The sequence below is a fragment of the Opisthocomus hoazin genome, chromosome 19, assembly GCF_030867145.1.
Source record: "Opisthocomus hoazin isolate bOpiHoa1 chromosome 19, bOpiHoa1.hap1, whole genome shotgun sequence".
Taxonomy (NCBI): Eukaryota; Metazoa; Chordata; class Aves; order Opisthocomiformes; family Opisthocomidae; genus Opisthocomus; species Opisthocomus hoazin.
In genome coordinates this window covers 11,318,400-11,330,987 of record NC_134432.1, presented here as the reverse complement: position 1 = coordinate 11,330,987, position 12,588 = coordinate 11,318,400, and the positions used below count along the sequence as shown (strand labels likewise).

Genomic DNA, 12,588 nt, shown 5'->3' with positions numbered 1-12,588 from the left:
CGGCGGCGCGGCCGGAAGGGGCGTGAATGGGCGGAAGGGGCGTGGCGCGGCGCCTTGGCAACGGGACGGCCGGCATGGCCAAGCAGTACGACATGGTGGAGTGCCCCTTCTGCGACGAGGTCTCCAAGTACGAGAAGCTCGCCAAGATCGGCCAGGGAACCTTCGGGTGAGCGCCTCGCCGGCCCCGGCCCGCCCCGCGCCCGGCCCCGGCCCTGCCCGGCCTACCCCGGCCTACCCCGCCCTCGGGCCCGACATCCTCCGCCTCAGGCCTGAGCGCCCCTTGCTTGGGCGTCCTTTCCCCAGTCCCCCCTGGCCCCCAGGAACCCGCCCTGCCCCCGAGCCTTCCTTTTCCCACCCCAAGGCCCCGCTTTGGCCCAGGCTCTGGCAGAGGAGTGTTACCCTGGAGACGGTCGAGGCGGGGCCCTGCAGCTTTGCCCAGAACGTGTAACTTTGCCCCAAATCCTCATGGGGCTGCGGGAGCTCAGGGCTCTGGGTTGCTGAGGGCCTTTTGTCCAGCACAGAGCTGCCCGTACGGCTCTCCGGCGTGTCTGCTGTGCTCCTGTCCCTGGTCAGGAGCGTCTGGCCCCTCCCCTGCTTCCTTGTGCTGCTAAGGGGTTTCTTTCTGTTTTTGCAGGGAGGTTTTCAAAGCCAAGCATCGTCAGACGGGCAAGAAAGTAGCGCTGAAGAAAGTGTTGATGGAAAATGAGAAAGAGGGGGTAAGTGTGCGAGCATGGCTGGGCTGTGTTTGGGACGGCCTGGACTGGGGTGTTCGTAGGTGAAAGCTGATCTTTGGGACAGCAGAGATGCACTTTTACTCTGTTCTTTAACGATATTTACTGCTATAATGTGCTACATCTTGAACCTGTAAGGGTGTGGACAGGATCCCAGCCCTTTGGCCTTTCTCCTCTCCTACTGATACTGTGATAACGTTGGGTGTTGTGGTTGCCCTGCCAACGCCTGTTATCACCTTCTCGGCTGCAAAGGCCCACGGCAGCAGCGTGGTGCTGTAGCTGTGTGGTGACCGAGCTGCGCAGGACGGCTGCTGGGAGGTGACACTGCCCACGTGTTCCTGCTCCTGTGCAAAGCCCTGTCCCCCCCGGCGCAGGGCTCCACACTGGCTGTCGTTTGTGGAAGAACTGGGTAGCGCGTGGAAGGCCCGTGCTCAGGGGTGTGCAGAGATGGGGCAGGCTGGGCAGAGAGTTAACAGCTCAAATGGCACGAGCAGCAGCCGGGGAGTCTGCTCTGCAGCTCGAGCCGGGCTCTACCATGTCCTGTTACGAACATGCAAGGTGTGGAGAAGAGGGAGGGAAGCGTGTCTGCGTGCCCATCTTGGCACCACCCGAACACCTCTATCTCGTGCCAGAATCTCTCTCAGCAATGGTGGCCTCATGGTGAATACGCTTTGGCAGTCCTGGAGTTCATGTTCTGTTTTAAAGCTCTGATTGCCCTTCAGTGACTTGTCATGCTGCTGCTCGAGCAGGTCTCCTGCCAAGCTGCTGTGGTCACATCTCTCCCGCTCTCTAGGCGGAGGTGGCCTGGTCTCCTGCGCTCCTAATAGCCACCCTCTCTTTCTCCTTTCCAGTTCCCCATCACAGCCTTGCGAGAGATTAAAATCCTCCAGCTGCTCAAACACGAGAACGTGGTGAACCTCATTGAAATCTGCAGGACCAAAGGTAGCTTGCGGGGCTCTCTCTCACACCGGCTGTCTTTTTCTGTGTGCCCTCCTTGGCCGCTGAGCAGGCTGGTGTTTTGTGCTGGGGGTGGGGTCCTCTAGCTGAGCACGGGGCTCTGTTCCTGCCTGTGATGTGGGGTGTCGGTACACAGTTTCTAAACGAGTTAGGCTGTTGCTGCAGCCTGGCTGGAAAAAGTTGTTGTCAGTCCTGCTAGAATATGTCTGTGCCGTGGTGGTGAATCCTGCCCGTGCTGGAAAACTCTCTGAGAGGCTTTAAATAAACCAATGCCGGGAGACTTTGAAGCAGGGGGTTCTCAGCCCGGCGCTGATCCCGTGGCTGTGCACAGCCAGTTCCCTGTCAGGAGCGGAGCCGTCCCCCTCAGTTGGCTGATGACGGTTCGTGGCGGCTCAGAGCCGGTGACACAGCTCCAGCTGGAGACTGGCTCGGCGTCCCGTTCTGTGGGTGGCAGCAACCCTCGCGCTGTGCGGGCTGGGACGCGGCACGGGGCAGTTTGGAGCCGTGCTTCCGCCTTGCGCAGTGGCTCTGCTGCGTGACGGGCGGGCGCAGCGCACCTGGCCTGGCACCGTTTCCAGTGGAATGGCTTTAAAACGTTTGTCAGTTTGTGTATATCATTCACTCATATGGATTTGTACTGGAAAAAACAGTTCTGAAAATGACAGCTGATGCTAAAGCCTGCCATTACTTAGTCACTGGTTCCAGTTAAATAAAAACAAAAGTGGCGTGTGTCTGGTGATGGTGTTTTTAAAAAAGTCCGGTCACTGAACTGATAGGAATCCCCGGCCTAGGACTGGGAATTTGAAGTTACTCCAGTACTCCACTGCGTGTAGATTGTTGTCTGAACAGATATGAGTAGAAACACTGGCAACAAGTTAATTTTTAATGCATTGTGTGATTAAATGAGTTGTGATGATTGCGTGTCTGGCATACGCAAGGTAAATATTTTTGTAGACATATCAATTGTTTGGGTTTTGCTTGAACTCCAGTTTTCGTCTGAATCCACCTTGACCTCAGTTTGCAGTGAAGTAGAAATGTTGCATTTGCTATTCTAAAACTTCAAGCTTTTCTCTTTTTACGTTGGAAGGGTGCGGTAGGGGCCGTGTCCGTGTAAGGAACTGCAAGCCCAGTCTAGCAGGCGTGCTCGCGGCTGGCAGAGAGTGGTGTTTCCATGGGGGCTGAGCTTAGCTGTCATGTTCCGGTTGGAGTTGCTGATCAGCAGGTTTTGCCAATTACAGCTGATAAAAATCAGTGTTTCTTTTTAATAATGTTTTGCATGCGTGCTCTAGGAACAAGATTGAAATCGATTGCTTTGTGTGAGGTTTTCTGTTGTTGACTTTAAATTGTAATTGGAGTTGGAGTTTTAAATCACTTTCATCCAGATCAGTCTGTTTTCGTAGCTGCTCTTTGAGGCTGCAGAAAACCTCACTTTCTAATGTTATATTAGACAGATTTTCCCTGTGTCTGCATTTTCCCTGGGGCTGCCTTTGCCGGTGCCTCCCCTATCGCTGATGCAATCAGTGGTGGTGCTCGGCTGGCAGCCAGTGGTGTGTGCGTCTACCGGCCGCAGCTCGCAGGGAGGAAACCCCACAGCCGTTATGTGCACAGAACAACACGAAATGAGGCTTTCAAAGATTTTCATGCCCTTTCCTTGCCTGTGTGATGACATTCAGTACTCCGATCTTCATCCCTGTTCATCCGTTGCTGGTGGTGCTGTCTTAGTGCCTCTTTATGAAGGATCTTGAGGCCTGCGGGGTGTCTCTGGTTCTCTGTGTTCCCGTGCCCTGAGGTTTTGTCTAGTGAGCGTTGCAGGAGCAGCAGGGTGGCTGGAGGTCGGGAGCAGCTGTGGCGGGGCTGAAGGTCCCTTGCTGACAGCCCCTCCTTGCCTCTCCTGTAGCCTCTCCGTACAACCGCTGCAAGGGCAGCATCTACCTTGTGTTTGACTTCTGCGAGCACGACCTGGCTGGCCTGCTCAGCAACGCCCACGTCAAGTTCACGCTCTCGGAGATCAAGAAAGTTATGCAGATGCTGTTGAATGGACTTTACTACATCCACAGGAACAAGGTAACAGGCCAGATCCGTGCTGCGCTCCGAGGTCACCCTGGTCTCTGTGGCCTTGCTCAGAGCGGGTGTGTTAGCGCAGGCTGGAGGGAAATCCTTGTCCTCCCCCTCTGGAGTCTGAGTGCCCTGCCGGCACCAGGCGCCCAAGGAGGGTACCTCAGTGGCTTAACCTTTCAATCTCTGTCCTCGTACAGATTTTGCATCGAGACATGAAAGCTGCGAACGTCCTGATCACGCGGGATGGAGTCCTGAAGCTTGCGGATTTTGGGCTGGCTCGAGCTTTCAGCCTGGCTAAGAACAGCCAGCCGAACCGCTACACCAACCGGGTGGTGACTCTGTGGTATCGGCCACCAGAGCTGCTCCTAGGTAGGAGGTGATGGGCTCTGCTGGCTTCTCTGCCCTGCTCGTTCCCCCAGGTGGCTAACACGGCATCTCCGTTTAGGGGAGCGGGACTACGGTCCCCCCATTGACCTCTGGGGCGGAGGCTGCATCATGGCGGAGATGTGGACCCGCAGCCCCATCATGCAGGGGAACACGGAGCAGCACCAGCTCGCCCTCATTAGCCAGCTCTGCGGATCCATCACGCCGGAGGTGAGGGCGAGAGCACAGGCGAGCTGCGGAAGGCAGGAGGAGAGATGCGGCGGTGTGGGCAGGGTCTGGGACCGGGCACTCCCGGGCCTCTTCCCTGCCCTGTGCACTGGCTGCTGCGTGCTCCTGGCACTGGAGTGTGCCCACTGCTGGCGGGGAGGCTGGGGAAGCTCCTGAAAATGCTGCTTGCCCCCTGGGAGCTGAGTGCGCAGTGGGACGCTGCGCTTCCCTTGCTGCTCTGTGTAAGCTACAGCTGTCACGTTACTTGTGCTCAGCCTCCCAGGGAGAAGAGGGCGAACTCTGCCTCCCAGACCTCCCGTGGGAGGGTGAGTCGTGTCCTTGTTTTTGAGCACGGAGGGGATGCTGGCTGCTCTGAGTGTAAGAGAACAGAACATTACGTGTAGGAATCTTTTCTGGCCTGTGTTTGGGGGTTGTCTCTCAGATTTCTGCTTAAAGAAGTGGTTTTTGCTTTGTGTTGAGGGGTTTGTCTCAGGTGCTTGGCACTGGTCCCCTTGAGAAGCCTCTTTAATTCCAGCTTGTGATATGTGGCATCAGCGCGGCCCTGGTGTGAGCGCTCGGCCCCTTCTCAGCCCCCTTATTTAAGGGCAGCCTGAGCCGCACTCTCTAGTAGCTCTTCTGAGGGAGAACCAGACATTCTGGAGCATCCTGCATGCTGTTCCCACACCAGGAGCACTCTGTCCTGACTTGTCCACATCTCTCCAGGCTTTCGGGCACACTTTAGTGCCGCCTTCGTGCTGTGGGAACAAGGTCTGACGTCTTGGAGGTTATAAAATCCTATTGTTCTCTTGGCAGACCTTGCCTTGGTTTGCCTGAGGCTGTTAGCATCAAAAATGGCTCATTCTCCCCATAACTGTTTCTTCCTAACCGTCTCTTCCTGCCCTTTCCCAGGTTTGGCCGAACGTGGATAAATACGAGCTGTACCAGAAGCTGGAGCTCCCCAAGGGCCAGAAGCGCAAGGTGAAGGACCGCCTGAAAGCCTACGTTAAGGACCCCTACGCGCTCGATCTCATCGACAAGCTGCTGGTGCTGGATCCCGCCCAGCGGATCGACAGCGACGACGCACTGAACCACGACTTCTTCTGGTCGGACCCCATGCCTTCAGACCTCAAAAACATGCTGTCTACCCACAACCAGTCCATGTTCGAGTACCTGGCCCCACCACGCAGGAGGGGTGGGCACATGCCCCAGCAGCCAGCAAACCAGGGCAGGAACCCGGCGGCCACCAACCAGACTGAATTCGACCGCGTGTTTTGAGTGGGGGCTTCCCCAGTGGGGCCCCCACTGGGCTACTCCGCAGGTTGCATTAAGCGGGGACGTCCTGGCGGGATCTTCCATCTGGGAAGGGACTTTTCTTCAAGGTGAAGCACCTGCTGGCTTTAACCGAGCTCTGCCGTCTTCTCTCCTCGCGCAGCAGATCGGCCGCTGCGGAGCTGCGTGACTGGGGAGGTGACGCCTGCGAGCCCGGCGCTGTTTCCCTGCAGCTTTGGCGCAGAGCCTGCGTCCCCCCTGCAGCAGTCTCTGCTGGCTACGTTAATCCTGTGGATTGATCGTTGTGGACCTGGTGGTGGAGAAAGTAGCTCTGTCAGCGTTGGGGCTCTCTGCAAACGGTGCTGTGGACGGCAGGACTGGGAGTAGCTGCCCTGGACCAAACTGGGCTCTACTGGGAGCCGTCTGAGCGCTCTCGGTTGGTCATAGCTCCTGCCCGGCATATCCTTTGAACACTGAAGCACTGATGCAGGACGAGGCAGGTGCCTCCGAGTAATGCCGCGGTGTCCCGGGGAAGGCAGCGTCACTCTAGACAGCATGACTAACTCTCACTGCAGTTGGGGCCCTAGCCTGGAAAGGGGCTTACTGGGCAAACTGGAGGGGTGGCTGGCAGAGCTGGTTGCTCCACGCAGCCAGGTTTTACAGCAGGAATCGTAGCAGCACGCAGCGTCCTCGCTTTCTTGGTTGCAGACTGCAATTAGGAGAGTTGTCGGAGCCACCCAGCCCGCTGCGTGCTTTCCCCGTGTCACTGGCTGCGGGTGGGGAAGGGAGCTGCGGGTGCTCGCTGTCTGCAGGGATGCTGCCGTGGCGTGGCGGTGCGGGGAACGCTGTGGTGGTAGCAGGGTGACGCTTTAAGCGCTCACGTGTCCGCTCCTCTGTGCTGGAGCTCCTTGCACGAGGCCAGAGGCAAGCCCCCCGCCTTCCCCCGCCGCCGCGCGGGGATGGTTCGCACACCTTCTGCCAGAGCGCGAGCCATCCTGCGCAGAGCGCTGTGTCTGCCGCGGCCGGCTGCTGGGCGAGCCCCAGGGCTCCCGGGGCGCTCAGACGGAGAGCGGGGTGACCTTTGGCCTCTGATTGGTTGTCTGTTAACTAATGGCAAAAGCCGCGGCGTAGCGTGAGGTCTCGGGGGAGGAAGCGGGGGTGAGCGGGACGGAGAGCGAGGATGGTGAAGGACGTGTACGAGGTAAAGCTCTCGTGGTGCTGGGCTCCGAGGGGGGGATGGGGTTTCTTTGGGGAAAATGAAGGCGGCTGCAGGTGCAAAGCTGGATGTGGATAAAGATGGTTGTGAATAAAGAGGATCCTGTCCCCAACGGCCGCGTTCAGCCCTGCGTCACTGCCTGGATGGGGTCCGGGGGGGGGCCTGCGACAGCCGGGCTGCCGGCACCGGGGGCTGCCGGTCACGGGAGGGAGCGCGGCCGGGCAGGGGAGGGGGCCGGGGGGGTGTCCCGGCGCCCGGAGCTGCCCCTCACGCCCGGCTGCGGGGGTCGCGGAGGCTCCCGCGGGGCGGGCTCGGCGCTGCGCCCACCGCCCGCCCCCGGCCGGCTGCGCGGAGAGGGAAGGGGCCCTCGCTGCCCCTCGTAAAGATGGCGCCTCCCCCCCCAGAGCCCCCCGACGTGGCGGCGCGCGCTGCCCGCTTCAAAGATGGCGGCGGGGGGCGGGGCGGGGCGGTCTCCCCTCAGGCGGCGGCGCGCGGGCTCCCGGCGGCAGGCGCGCGGCGCTCCGCGGCGGGATGGTGGCGCGGGGGCTGCGCGCGCTGCGGGGGGCGTTGCGGGCGGCCGCCGCCGGGCGCCGCTTCAGCACGCGGCCGGCGCGCGCCCCCGCCGTGGACTACCAGGTACCGGGGGGGGGGGCGGGGCCGCGGGGAACGGCGCGGGGAGGGGGGGGGCTGGGCCGCGTGCCGGGGGGCGGCACCGAGCCGCGGGGCCAGCACCGAGCGGGGCGGCCGAAACCCCCACCACCACCCCCCGCATCCCCCCCCGCCCCGGCCTGCGGGGCCGCGCCTCTCCCGCCGCTGGTCCCAGGGCAGCGGCACCTCCCTCCCGTCCTTTGCGCCGCTAATTAAACACGGGCGGGGCGGGCACGCGGCGCGTGCCCGCCCCGCCCGTGTTTAATTAGCTGGCGCGCGCTGTGGCGGGGTGGGTGCGGGGGTTGCCCCCCCCCCCCTTCCCGCCCATAAGTATCCGGTCCCCGCGGGTGGCCCTGGTGCGGCCATGGCCGAGGAGACCGAGTCCCACCGGGTGGGTGGGGGGTGGGCTGGTTTCCCCCCCCGCGGGCCGCGGTGGTGGGCGCAACCCGCAGGCCGCGGTGGTGGGCGCGGTCCTGACCACCCCCGGGCGCGGGGGTGGGGGGGTCTGTGTGTCCGCAGGACGCCATCCGCGCCCTCAACACCCTGCAGACCAACGCCAGCTACCTGGAGCAGGTGAAGAGGGAGCGCGGCGACCCCCGGGCCCAGCTGGAAGCCATGAGGGGCTTCCTGGAGAGGAGCGGGCTGCGGGTGAGTGCTTGGGAGCGTACCATTCAGCGAGACCTGGGCGGGCAGAGAGGAACCTGATGAGGTTCAACAAGGGCAAGGGCAGGGTCCTGCACCTGGGGAGGAACAACCCCAGGCACCAGTACAGGCTGGGGCTGACCTGCTGGGGAGCAGCTCTGCGGAGAGGGACTGGGAGTGCTGGGGGACGACAGGGTGACCGTGAGCCAGCAGCGTGCCCTGGGTGCCAGGAATGCCAATGGGATCTTGGGGTGCATCAAGAGCAGTGTGGGCAGCAGGGCGAGGGAGGTTCTCCTCCCCCTCTCCTCTACCCTGGGGAGGCCCCATCTGGAGTGCTGTGTCCAGTTCTGGGCTCCCCAGTTCAAGAAAGATGAGGAGCTACTGGAGAGAGTCCAGCGGAGGGCTACGAGGATGATGAGGGGCCTGGAGCATCTCTGCTGCAAGGAGAGTCTGAGGGAGCTGGGCTTGTTCAGCCTGGAGAAGAGAAGGCTGAGAGGGGACCTCAGAAATGCCTCCAAGTATCTGCAGGGTGGGTGTCAGGAGGATGGGGCCAAGGTCTTTTCAGTGGTGCCCAGTGACAGGACAAGGGGCAATGGGCACAAACTGAAGCAGAGGAAGCTCCAGCTGAACATGAGGAAGAACTTCTTCCCTTTGAGGGTGACGGAGCCCTGGCCCAGGCTGCCCAGGGAGGTTGTGGAGTCTCCTCTGGAGATATTCCAGACCCGCCTGGACGCAGTGCTGTGCAGCCTGCTCTGGGTGACCCTGCTTCGGCAGGGGGTTGGGCTGGGTGACCCACGGAGGGCCCTTCCAACCCCGACCATGCTGGGATTCTGTGAGGCGGGGCGGGAGTGGGTCTCCGTCCCTGTCGAGCATGGCGTCACTGCTGCCGGGGGGTCTCACAGGGTGGTTGACCTCTGGCAGGTCGAGGACCTGGATCGACTGAACATCATTCACGTCACGGGGACGAAGGGCAAGGTGAGGTGGGCGGCGCTGGGGGGGGGGCTGCCGGTGTCTCTGGCTCCGTTTGCCCCCGCCGCGGCACGGGGACGGGGGTCCAACGCCGCCATCTCCCCAGGGCTCAGCATGCGCCTTCACCGAGTGCATCCTGCGCAGCTACGGGCTGAAGACCGGCTTTTACAGGTGGGCGGGGGGGTCGGGAGGGTTTGGGGGGGCCGGTGGCACCGTGCCTGACCATGTTCCCGCTCCCCAGCTCCCCTCACCTGGTGCAGGTGCGCGAGCGGATCCGCATCAACGGGCAGCCCATCAGCAAGGAGCTCTTCACCAAGTACTTCTGGCTCGTCTACAACCGCCTGGAGGAGACCAAGGTGGGGGCGTGGGGCTTGTGGGGGTGCTCCCTCCCTCGGGACCCCCGCCTCGGTTGGGGATACCCCATGCCGTCCCCTTACGCCCGCCCTGCCCGGCAGGACCCGGTGCACGCCAGCATGCCGGCGTACTTCCGCTTCCTCACCATCATGGCCTTCCATGTCTTCCTGCAGGAGAAGGTGGGTGGTCGTGGTGGCCTCCAGCTTGTGATGGGGATGTGGGGTTGGTGGGAACACCGGGGAGGGGGGGACTTGGGGTCCAGCCCCTGTTTGGGGCAGAACTTACATTGGTGGATGGTTCCACCACCGGTGGGGCGTGTGTTCAGGCACAGATTTGAGGGACAGTGGGCAGGGACCCGAGCCCACCCGTGTCCCCCAATCCATGGTGACACATGCTGCTGTGGTGACTCTGGTGTCCCCAGGTGGACCTGGCGGTGGTGGAGGTGGGCATTGGCGGCGCCTACGACTGCACCAACATCATCAGGTAGGAGCTGGTGGGGCTGAGCCCGTCCCCTGGCGCTGCCGGGGCCCGATGTCCCCGTGGCAAGGGGACCACGGGGACGCTGCCACGCTGTGTCCCCAGGGCGCCGGTGGTGTGCGGGGTCTCCTCCCTGGGCATCGACCACACCAGCATCCTGGGGGACACCATGGAGAAGATCGCCTGGCAGAAGGGGGGCATTTTTAAGGTAGGGAGACCTGGTCCTTGGTTTCGGGGTGCGCTCCCCCCTGGTGCTGAGCACCCCCCGGCGCTGAGCACCCCCCGTCCCTCGCAGCCCGGCGTGCCGGCGTTCACTGTGGCGCAGCCGGAGCGGCCGCTGGAGGTGCTGAGGGACCGAGCCCGGGAGCGGGAGGTGAGTTTGGGGGTGGATGGGGGGGTACCCCACGGCGGGGGGCTCAGCCTCCTCTCCCCGCAGTGTCCCCTCTACCTCTGCCCGGAGCTGGACGCCTTTGAGGGGGGCCGGCGGGCGCTGGAGCTGGGGCTGGCAGGCACCCACCAGCGCTCCAACGCCGCCCTGGCCTTGCAGCTGGCGCGGACCTGGCTGCAGCGCCGCGGTAAGGCGGGGGGACGGGGACGGGGATGGGGGGGGCTCGGACCCCGGGTTGGACCCCGCCACGGCCCCCGGGGGCTCAGCGGGGCGCCCGTCCCCCCAGGTCTCGGGGAGCTGAAGGAGGTGCTGCCGGGCGCCGAGCTGGCGGGGAGGCCGGTGCCGCTGGCGCCCGCCTTCCGACCCACCAACGCCATGGTCCAAGGTGCAGTATGGCCGTGCCGGGACCCCCCCCTCGCCATGTCACCGGGCTCGGGGGGGGCCACGCTGCGTCCCTGCCCGCTGCCAACTGCGCTGGAGGGTGCAGCCTGGCTGCCCGTCCTGCGTGTGGCCCCTGCGGGGGTCCCGGAGCTGGATGGGGGTCCCAGCCATTCCCCGTGTGTCGTCCCCCCCCCAGGCCTGCGGGAGACGGAGTGGCTGGGTCGGACGCAGGTGCTGCCCCGCGGCCCCGTGACGTGGTACCTGGACGGGGCGCACACCACCAGCAGCGTCCAGGCCTGCGTCCGCTGGTTCCGCCAGGTCGCCCTCAACCAGGAGAAGCCCCACGAGTAAGGAGGGGGACGTGGGGTGTGGGGGGGGCCACACGTGGTGGCGGCGGTGCTGGGGGTCCCCGTGGGGCACAGGCCACCCGCCGTTTCTCCCCGCAGCAGTTCCGAGGTGCGCGTGCTGCTCTTCAACGCCACGGGGGACCGGGACACGGCCGCGCTGCTCAAGCTGCTGCTGGTGAGGTTTGGGGGGGCAGGGGGGGGTCACTGTGCCCGGGCGCCTGGGTTCTCTGCCGGTGCCAGGACCCACTTTGCTGTGGGCGCGGGGAGCCGCGAGATGGAGCTAACACCACATGCTGTCCATCCGGCTGTCTGTCCGTCTGGCTGTCCACTCTGCTGTCCCTGGTTGTACCCTGCCTTGGTGCCCTCCCCAGGGGCATCACAGCCCCAGGTGCAAGGGGGAACTTGGGTCATCTCCCAGGACCAACCACCCCGTAACTCCACCAGTGCGGGACTGGTCCCAGTGGAAATCCCATGGGTGGGTTCTGCGGGTGCCCGTGGGGCTGACACCCCCCTCTCCCCCCAGCCCTGCCACTTTGACTACGCTGTCTTCTGCCCCAACTTCACGGAGGTGTCAGCGGCCAGCAACGCGGGTGAGTGCCGGGGAGCCGGGGTCCCCCCGGCCCCCCCCATCCCCAACCCCTCCCCGGCCCCCCCCAATCCCTGACCCCCATCCCCGGCCCTCCCAGACCAGCAAAACTTCAACGTGACGCTGGAGAACGCCCTGACCCGCTGCCTGGAGAACCAGCGGACGTGGACCCGGCTGCTGGAGGAGAAGGGGGGGCAGGACCCCTGGCTCCCGGCCCCCCTGCGCACGGGGGGGCTGCTGCCGCCGCCCCCCACCCGAGGCACCCTGCTCCTGGTCCCCCCGGCCCCGCGACCCCTCAATTCCCCAGCCCTTGTCTTCCCGTGCCTGGCGCAGGCGCTGCGGTGGGTGGCCCAGGGCCGGGACCCCCAGCTGGCAGCGCCGGCCGCCGTGGGGGCTCACCCACACCCCGCGGCCAGCAGCGGGGCCGTGCTGCTGCGCGAAGCGGCCGCCGTCCGCGTCCTCGTCACCGGCAGCCTGCACTTGGTGGGGGGGGTCCTGCGGCTGCTCGACCCCGCGCTCTCCCAGTGACGGTGGGGGGGCACGGGGCTCGGCACCTCTCTTTACTTGAAGCGGCGGTTCTGCCCCCGGTGATGCTCGGGGTGGGGGGACACGCAATGCAGGACCCCCATCCCGGCTCAGCCCTTTTCACCCCAGTGCCTTTCGCCTGTGTCCTGTCCCCCCCCCCGGCGTCACTGGCCAAGGAGGGGGGGGTGCTCCCGGCCCCCAGCCCACCTTGGTCAGACCGAGTGGGGGGCCCCAGGCTCCGGGGGGGGTGCCCCAAGCTGTCCCGGCGCCTGGAGGGGGTGGTTTGGGGAGGCGGTAGGCGGGAGCCTCAAGCGAGGCTCGGCATCAGGGTGTGACTAATTTAACATAGGGGAGATTTTTATTATTATTATTAATAATAATAAGAGTTTGTAACTTGGAAAGGGAGCTGGGGGGGGGGTGGGTGGTGGTTTTTGCCCATTGCCCTGTGG

General features: G+C 63.8%; 2 protein-coding genes across 5 annotated transcripts; both read left to right on the top strand.

The window, feature by feature from the left end:
- Positions 1 to 48: 48 nt before the first annotated feature.
- CDK9 (cyclin dependent kinase 9) lies at positions 49 to 5,612 on the top strand. Its single transcript, XM_075439135.1, has 7 exons — positions 49 to 166; positions 635 to 716; positions 1,583 to 1,673; positions 3,586 to 3,752; positions 3,944 to 4,115; positions 4,192 to 4,340; positions 5,247 to 5,612. The coding sequence occupies exons 1-7, from the start codon at positions 75 to 77 to the stop codon at positions 5,610 to 5,612; spliced, it is 1,119 nt and encodes a 372-aa protein (XP_075295250.1). The 5' UTR covers positions 49 to 74.
- A 1,105-nt stretch (positions 5,613 to 6,717) lies between these two features.
- On the top strand, positions 6,718 to 12,519 carry FPGS (folylpolyglutamate synthase). 4 transcript variants are annotated; one of them, XM_075439134.1, is made up of 15 exons: positions 6,718 to 6,807; positions 7,990 to 8,118; positions 9,034 to 9,087; positions 9,188 to 9,252; positions 9,323 to 9,437; positions 9,537 to 9,614; positions 9,857 to 9,918; positions 10,018 to 10,120; positions 10,208 to 10,285; positions 10,349 to 10,487; positions 10,587 to 10,685; positions 10,878 to 11,028; positions 11,128 to 11,203; positions 11,552 to 11,618; positions 11,715 to 12,517. In XM_075439134.1, the coding sequence occupies exons 1-15, from the start codon at positions 6,787 to 6,789 to the stop codon at positions 12,140 to 12,142; spliced, it is 1,665 nt and encodes a 554-aa protein (XP_075295249.1). In that variant the 5' UTR covers positions 6,718 to 6,786; the 3' UTR covers positions 12,143 to 12,517. The 4 variants fall into 4 exon arrangements, with proteins under 4 accessions (XP_075295249.1, XP_075295247.1, XP_075295246.1 ...); XM_075439132.1 differs by lacking the exon at positions 6,718 to 6,807 and adding an exon at positions 7,354 to 7,458 and having other exon boundaries at positions 11,131 to 11,203; positions 11,715 to 12,519; XM_075439131.1 differs by lacking the exon at positions 6,718 to 6,807 and adding an exon at positions 7,354 to 7,458 and having other exon boundaries at positions 11,715 to 12,518.
- Positions 12,520 to 12,588: the final 69 nt, after the last annotated feature.

Coding starts and splice junctions, on each gene's coding strand:
- CDK9 (XM_075439135.1), top strand. CDS start 75: ATGGCCAAGCAGTACGACATGGTGGAGTGCCCCTTCTGCGACGAGGTC. Junction 4,116..4,191: donor GCCACCAGAGCTGCTCCTAG/GTAGGAGGTGAT, acceptor ATCTCCGTTTAG/GGGAGCGGGACTACGGTCCC. Junction 4,341..5,246: donor GCGGATCCATCACGCCGGAG/GTGAGGGCGAGA, acceptor GCCCTTTCCCAG/GTTTGGCCGAACGTGGATAA.
- FPGS (XM_075439131.1), top strand. CDS start 7,354: ATGGTGGCGCGGGGGCTGCGCGCGCTGCGGGGGGCGTTGCGGGCGGCC. Junction 9,919..10,017: donor GACTGCACCAACATCATCAG/GTAGGAGCTGGT, acceptor CTGTGTCCCCAG/GGCGCCGGTGGTGTGCGGGG. Junction 10,488..10,586: donor GACCTGGCTGCAGCGCCGCG/GTAAGGCGGGGG, acceptor CCGTCCCCCCAG/GTCTCGGGGAGCTGAAGGAG.